This window comes from Salvelinus alpinus, chromosome 24 (genome assembly GCF_045679555.1).
Source record: "Salvelinus alpinus chromosome 24, SLU_Salpinus.1, whole genome shotgun sequence".
NCBI classification, from domain to species: domain Eukaryota; kingdom Metazoa; phylum Chordata; class Actinopteri; order Salmoniformes; family Salmonidae; genus Salvelinus; species Salvelinus alpinus.
The window spans coordinates 45,523,526-45,532,124 of NC_092109.1; the positions used below are offsets into that span (position 1 = coordinate 45,523,526).

The 8,599-nt window shown below is 43.4% G+C and overlaps 1 protein-coding gene across 1 annotated transcript in view; it reads left to right on the forward strand.

Annotated features, from left to right (window-relative positions):
* Nucleotides 1–8,599, forward strand: part of mtus2a (microtubule associated tumor suppressor candidate 2a) — a 154,210-nt gene that overhangs the window by 134,507 nt on the left and 11,104 nt on the right. The window contains exons 12-15 of the mRNA XM_071364997.1: nt 5,402–5,475; nt 6,173–6,271; nt 6,445–6,564; nt 7,866–7,963. Of these exons, the coding sequence (XP_071221098.1) occupies nt 5,402–5,475; nt 6,173–6,271; nt 6,445–6,564; nt 7,866–7,963 (391 nt within the window). The remainder of the gene's footprint in view (nt 1–5,401; nt 5,476–6,172; nt 6,272–6,444; nt 6,565–7,865; nt 7,964–8,599) is intronic.

Sequence of the window (8,599 nt, forward strand, 5' to 3'; positions counted from 1 at the left end):
CACCATAACTCCTAACTCCTAACCCTAACCCTAAACCATAACTCCTAACCCTAACCCTAAACCATAACTCCTAACCCTAACCCTAAACCATAACTCCTAACCCTAACCCTAAACCATAACTCCTAACCCTAACCCTAAACCATAACTCCTAACCCTAACCCTAAACCATAACTCCTAACCCTAACCCTAAACCATAACTCCTAACCCTAACCCTAAACCATAACTCCTAACCCTAACCCTAAACCATAACTCCTAACCCTAACCCTAAACCATAACTCCTAACCCTAACCCTAACCCTAAACCATAACTCCTAACCCTAACCCTAAACCATAACTCCTAACCCTAACCCTAAACCATAACTCCTAACCCTAACCCTAAACCATAACTCCTAACCCTAACCCTAAACCATAACTCCTAACCCTAACCCTAAACCATAACTCCTAACCCTAACCCTAAACCCTAACTCCTAACCCTAACCCTAACCCATAACTCCTAACCCTAACCCTAAACCATAACTCCTAACCCTAACCCTAACCCTAACCCTAACCCTAACCCTAACCCTAACCCTAACCCTAACCCTAACCATAACTCCTAACCCTAACCCTAACCCTAACCCCAAACCATAACTCCTAACCCTAACCCTAAACCATAACTCCTAACCCTAACCCTAAACCCTAACCCTAACCCTAACCCTAAACTATAACTCCTAACCCTAACCCTAAACCATAACTCCTAACCCTAACCCTAAACCATAACTCCTAACTCCTAACCCTAACCCATAACTCCTAACTCCTAACTCCTAACCCTAACCCTAAACCATAACCCTAACCCTAACCCTAACCCTAAACCATAACTCCTAACCCTAACCCTAAACCATAACTCCTAACCCTAACCCTAAACCATAACTCCTAACCCTAACCCTAAACCATAACTCCTAACCCTAACCCTAAACCATAACTCCTAACCCTAACCCTAAACCATAACTCCTAACCCTAACCCTAAACCATAACTCCTAACCCTAACCCTAAACCATAACTCCTAACCCTAACCCTAACCCTAAACCATAACTCCTAACCCTAACCCTAAACCATAACTCCTAACCCTAACCCTAAACCATAACTCCTAACTCCTAACCCTAAACCATAACTCCTAACCCTAACCCTAAACCATAACTCCTAACCCTAACCCTAAACCATAACTCCTAACCCTAACCCTAAACCATAACTCCTAACCCTAACCCTAAACCATAACTCCTAACCCTAACCCTAAACCATAACTCCTAACCCTAACCCTAAACCATAACTCCTAACCCTAACCCTAAACCATAACTCCTAACCCTAACCCCAAACCATAACTCCTAACCCTAACCCATAACACCTACACCCTAACCCTAACCCTAACTCCTAACTCCTAACTCCTAACCCTATAACCATAACTCCTAACCCTAACCCTAAACCATAACTCCTAACCCTAACCCTAACCCCAGAACTCATAACTCCTAACCCTAACCCTAAACCATAACTCCTAACTCCTAAACCCTAACTCCTAAACCATAACCCCTAACCCTAACTCCTAACCCTAAACCATAACTCCTAACCCTAACCCCTAAACCATAACTCCTAACTCCTAACCCTAACCCATAAACTCCATAACTCCTAACCCTAACCCTAAACCATAACTCCTAACCCTAACCCTAAACCATAACTCCTAACTCCTAACCCTAAACCCATAACTCCTAACTCCTAACCCTAAACCATAACTCCTAACCCTAACCCTATAACTCCTAACCCTAAACCATAACTCCTAACCCTAAACCATAACTCCTAACCCTAACCCCAAACCATAACCCTAACTCCTAACCCTAACCCTAAACCATAACTCCTAACCCTAACCCTAAACCATAACTCCTAACCCTAACCCTAACCCTAACCCTAACCCTAACCCTAACCCTAACCCTAACTCCTAACCCTAACCCTAACCCTAACCCTAACTCCTAACCCTAACCCTAACTCCTAACTCCTAACCCTAACCCTAAACCATAACTCCTAACCCTAACCCTAACACCATAACTCCTAACCCTAACCCTAAACCATAACTCCTAACTCCTAACCCTAAACCACTAAACTCCTAACCCTAACCCTAAACCATAACTCCTAACCCTAACCCTAAACCATAACTCCTAACCCTAACCCTAAACCATAACTCCTAACTCCTAACCCTAACCACCATAACTCCTAACCCTAACCCTAAACCATAACTCCTAACTCCTAACCCTAACCCTAAACCATAACTCCTAACCCTAACCCTAACACCATAACTCCTAACCCTAACCCTAACCCTAACCATAACTCCTAACTCCTAACCCTAACCCTAAACTATAACTCCTAACCCTAACCCTAAACCATAACTCCTAACCCTAACCCTAACCCTAACCCTAAACCCTAACCCTAACCCTAACCCTAAACCATAACTCCTAACCCTAACCCTAAACCATAACTCCTAACCCTAAACCATAACTCCTAACCCTAACCCTAAACCATAACTCCTAACCCTAACCCTAAACCATAACTCCTAACCCTAACCCTAAACCATAACTCCTAACCCTAACCCTAAACCATAACTCCTAACCCTAACCCTAAACCATAACTCCTAACCCTAACCCTAACCCTAACTCATAACTCCTAACCCTAACCCTAACCCTAACCCTAACCCTAACTCCTAACTCCTAACTCCTAACCCTAACCCCAAACTATAACTCCTAACCCTAAACCATAACTCCTAACCCTAACCCCAAACCATAACTCCTAACTCCTAACCCTAACCCCAAACCATAACTCCTAACCCTAACCCTAAACCATAACTCCTAACCCTAACCCTAAACCATAACTCCTAACCCTAACCCTAAACCATAACTCCTAACCCTAACCCTAAACCATAACTCCTAACCCTAACCCTAAACCATAACTCCTAACCCTAACCCTAAACCATAACTCCTAACCCTAACCCCAAACCATAACTCCTAACCCTAACCCTAAACCATAACTCCTAACCCTAACCCTAAACCATAACTCCTAACCCTAACCCTAAACCATAACTCCTAACCCTAACCCCAAACCATAACTCCTAACCCTAACCCTAACCCTAAACTATAACTCCTAACCCTAACCCTAAACCATAACTCCTAACCCTAACCCTAAACCATAACTCCTAACCCTAACCCTAAACCATAACTCCTAACCCTAACCCTAAACCATAACTCCTAACCCTAACCCTAAACCATAACTCCTAACCCTAACCCTAAACCATAACTCCTAACCCTAACCCTAAACCATAACTCCTAACCCTAACCCTAAACCATAACTCCTAACCCTAACCCTAAACCATAACTCCTAACCCTAACTCCTAACTCCTAACCCTAACCCTAAACCATAACTCCTAACCCTAACCCTAACCCTAAACCATAACTCCTAACTCCTAACTCCTAACCCTAACCCTAAACTATAACTCCTAACCCTAACCCTAAACCATAACTCCTAACCCTAACCCCAAACCATAACTCCTAACCCTAACCCTAAACCATAACTCCTAACTCCTAACCCTAACCCCAAACCATAACTCCTAACCCTAACCCTAACCCTAAACCATAACTCCTAACTCCTAACCCTAACCCTAACCCTAAACCATAACTCCTAACCCTAACCCTAAACCATAACTCCTAACCCTAACCCTAAACCATAACTCCTAACCCTAACCCTAAACCATAACTCCTAACCCTAACCCCAAACCATAACTCCTAACCCTAACCCTAAACCATAACTCCTAACCCTAACCCATAACTCCTAACTCCTAACTCCTAACCCTAAACCATAACTCCTAACCCTAACCCTAACCCTAAACCATAACTCCTAACTCCTAACCCTAACCCTAAACTATAACTCTTAACCCTAACCCTAAACCATAACTCCTAACTCCTAACCCTAACCCCAAACCATAACTCCTAACCCTAAACCATAACTCCTAACCCTAACCCTAAACCATAACTCCTAACCCTAACCCTAAACCATAACTCCTAACCCTAACCCTAAACCCTAACTCCTAACCCTAACCCTAAACCATAACTCCTAACCCTAACCCTAAACCATAACTCCTAACCCTAACCCTAAACCATAACTCCTAACCCTAACCCTAAACCATAACTCCTAACCCTAACCCCAAACCATAACTCCTAACCCTAACCCTAAACCATAACTCCTAACCCTAACCCATAACTCCTAACTCCTAACCCTAACCCTAAACCATAACTCCTAACTCCTAACCCTAACCCTAAACTATAACTCTTAACCCTAACCCTAAACCATAACTCCTAACCCTAACCCCAAACCATAACTCATAACTCCTAACCCTAACCCTAAACCATAACTCCTAACCCTAACCCTAAACCATAACTCCTAACCCTAACCCTAAACCATAACTCCTAACCCTAACCCTAAACCATAACTCCTAACCCTAACCCCAAACCATAACTCCTAACCCTAAACCATAACTCCGAACTCCTAACCCTAAACTATAACTCCTAACCCTAACCCTAAACCATAACTCCTAACCCTAACCCCAAACCATAACTCCTAACCCTAACCCTAACCCTAAACTATAACTCCTAACCCTAACCCTAAACCATAACTCCTAACCCTAACCCTAACCCTAAACTATAACTCCTAACCCTAAACCATAACTCCTAACCCTAACCCTAAACCATAACTCCTAACCCTAACCCTAACCCTAAACCATAACTCCTAACTCCTAACCCTAACCCTAAACCATAACTCCTAACCCTAACCCTAAACCATAACTCCTAACCCTAACCCTAAACCATAACTCCTAACCCTAACCCTAAACCATAACTCCTAACCCTAACCCTAAACCATAACTCCTAACCCTAACCCTAAACCATAACTCCTAACCCTAACCCTAAACCATAACTCCTAACCCTAAACCATAACTCCTAACCCTAACCCTAAACTATAACTCCTAACCCTAACCCTAAACCATAACTCCTAACCCTAACCCTAAACCATAACTCCTAACCCTAACCCCAAACCCTAAGCCTAAAATAGCCTTTTTCCTTGTGGGGACCCCACTTGTCTGAATTTTTCCCACAAGGATAGCAAAACCATAAACACACATATGGTATGTCTTCTTCCCTCTCTCTCTCTCCCTTTCTCTAACTATCTCTCTCCCTTTCTCTCTCTCTCTCTCTCCCTTTCTCTCTCTCTCTCTCTCTCTCTCTCTCTCTCTCTCTCTCTCTCTCTCTCTCTCTCTCTCTCTCTCTCTCTCTCTCTCTCTCTCTCTCTCTCTCTCTCTCTCTCCCTCTCTCGCTCTCCCCCGCTCCCTCTCTCTCTAGACCTAAGGAAGGCTCATGAGCAGCAGAAGGTAACTCTGGAAGAAGACTTTGAGAAGCTCAGACTCTCTCTGCAGGTATAGTAAACACACAGGTTGCTAACAAGACAGTCAAACTTGAAGTCGCCATAGTTTTGACAGAAGAATGATCAGCACGCTACCTTCGTGAGCGGCGGGTCGGCTGAACCCCGGGTCCCGGGCCGGTCGTGAATCCCGGGTTGGCTGTAACAGTCTCTGATGAATCGATAAGCACAGATTCATTCAAATGGATGAGTGTATATATATAATGGGATTCTGATGAATAGAAACTAATGAATCAATAAATATATCATATGATTCTGATGAATAGAATAAAATGAATCAGTAAATATATAATGTGATTCTGATCAAAAGAATCAAATGAATCAGTAAATATATAATGTGATTCTCATGAATAGAATCTAATGAATCAATAAATATATAATGTGATTCTGATGAATAGAATCAAATGAATCAGTAAATATATCATGTGATTCTGATCAAAAGAATCAAATGAATCAGTAAATATATAATGTGCTTCTGATGAATAGAATCAAATGAATCAATAAATATATAATGTGTCATTCCACAGAGGCTTCTATACATGGAAACCAAAAAGGTTTTTATCTAGATGTAAAAGTGGTTCTCCTATGGGGACAGCCAAATAACCCTGTATTTCTAAAAGTGTATTGACATGTTTACAGGTGTGTTTTGTACAGTGACGGTATACTAACATGTAGTGTGTGTTGTCGTGTAGGATCAGGTGGACACCCTGTTGTTCCAGAAGAGTAGCCTGAGGGACAAGGCCAAGCGCTTCGAAGAGGCACTGAGAAGAAGCACCGATGAACACATAATGGTACTATGACACATTATAAATAACCTGAACACTTCACTAGCTTATGCTCTGGCTTCAGTAACACTGTCTGTCTGTCTGTCTGTCTGTCTGTCTGTCTGTCTGTCTGTCTGTCTGTCTGTCTGTCTGTCTGTCTGTCTGTCTGTCTGTCTGTCTGTCTGTGTGTGTGTGTGTAGGATACCCTAGCCCCATACCAGCACATTGAGGAGGATTTGAAGAGCTTGAAGGATGTTGTGGAGATGAAGAACAACCAGATTCACCAACAGGAGAAGAAGATCTCTGACCTGGAGACAGTGGTGGGATCAATAGGCTGTCACACACACACACACACACACACACACACACACACACACACACACACACACACACACACACACACACACACACACACACACACACAGAGATACACACTCACACACACACACACACACACACACACACTCACCCTAGCAGACAGGACAAGACAGGACAGTACACACTCACCCTAGCAGACAGGACAGGACACACTCACCCTAGTAGACAGGACAGGACACACTCACCCTAACAGACAGGACAGGACACACTCACCCTAACAAACAGGACAGGACACACTCACCCTAGCAGACAGGACAGGACATGATAGTACACACTTACCGTAACAGACAGGACAGGACACACTCACCCTAGTAGACAGGACAGAACACACTCACCCTAACAGACAGGACAGGACACACTCACCCTAGTAGACAGGACAGGACACACTCACCCTAGTAGACAGGACAGGACACACTTACCCTAACAGACAGGACAGGACACACTCACCCTAGCAGACAGGACAGGACACACTCACCCTAACAAACAGGACAGGACACACTCACCCTAACAGACAGGACAGGACACACTCACCCTAGCAGACAGGACAGGACACACTCACCCTAACAAACAGGACAGGACACACTCACCCTAACAGACAGGACAGGACACACTCACCCTAACAGACAGGACAGGACACACTCACCCTAACAGACAGGACAGGACACACTCACCCTAACAGACAGGACAGGACACACTTACCCTAACAGACAGGACAGGATAGTACACACTCACCCTAACAGACAGACAGTACAGTGCAGAGACTGTACAGTGCATAGACAGCACAGTACACACATAGTACAGTACAGTGCACAGTACAACACACAGATAGTACAGTACAGTACACAGACCGTGCAGTAACAGACAGTACACACACACACAAAGTTCAGCACAGTACACAGACAGTTGAAATTGTCTCTCTCTGTGTTTTTTGAGCAGGCCCAGAAGACAGTAGAGTACAGTACAGCTGAAGTTGTCTCTCTCTCTGTGTTTTTGAGCAGGCCCAGAAGACAGTAGAGTACAGTACAGCTGAAGTTGTCTCTCTCTCTGTGTTTTTTGAGCAGGCCCAGAAGACAGTAGAGTACAGTACAGCTGAAGTTGTCTCTCTCTCTGTGTTTTTTGAGCAGGCCCAGAAGACAGTAGAGTACAGTACAGTTGAAGTTGTCTCTCTCTCTGTGTTTTTGAGCAGGCCCAGAAGACAGTAGAGTACAGTACAGCTGAAGTTCTCTCTGTGTTTTTTGAGCAGGCCCAGAAGAACGTAGTGTTAGAGGAACGTATGCAGGTGCTACAGCAGCAGAACGAAGACCTGATGGTCCGTGTAGACAACAACCTAGCTCTGTCCAGGTAACCCACACACACACCTGGAAAACAACTAAACAAATAACAATACGACTCGCACATGCCTTTTCTTACTAGTTGTTTTCAGTAGGATAGCAAAATTCCAGGAATAGTTTCGATATTGCAAGTACCATAACTATACAATTTACACCTTCTGTATCCTGTGCATGTGACAAATAAAGATAGATTTTATTTGATATAGCGTGTATCTACCACATGGCCTCACATGTGAATCCTTAAATAGATGGGTGGGACTAAGGCTTAAGAGGGTGTGAACGATGCTGAATAGGTGTAGACAAAGAAGAGCCCTCTACTATTTGTACCAAAACATTCAAGGGCCATTTTCGCAAAAGTGGGTTTGCAAGTTTATCATCTTTCAAAGCAGCTTCATAAATCAACTGCAGTGTATAACATACCATTTTCTTGCTCTGAGTCTCTACTTTTATCGAATGTAAAAAACATAATTTTCTAATTTTGCGTCAGAAGACGAAATCGAGGCAGTCGGTCACATATGTAAATCTAGCAAACCAAGCAACTAATGCAACTTTATAAACGATGCTTTGGTTCATTTCTAGCTTGTTAGCTTGTTAGCTTGTTAGCTTGTTAGCTAGCTAACCAGTTCAAATAATGACCATGTCATAG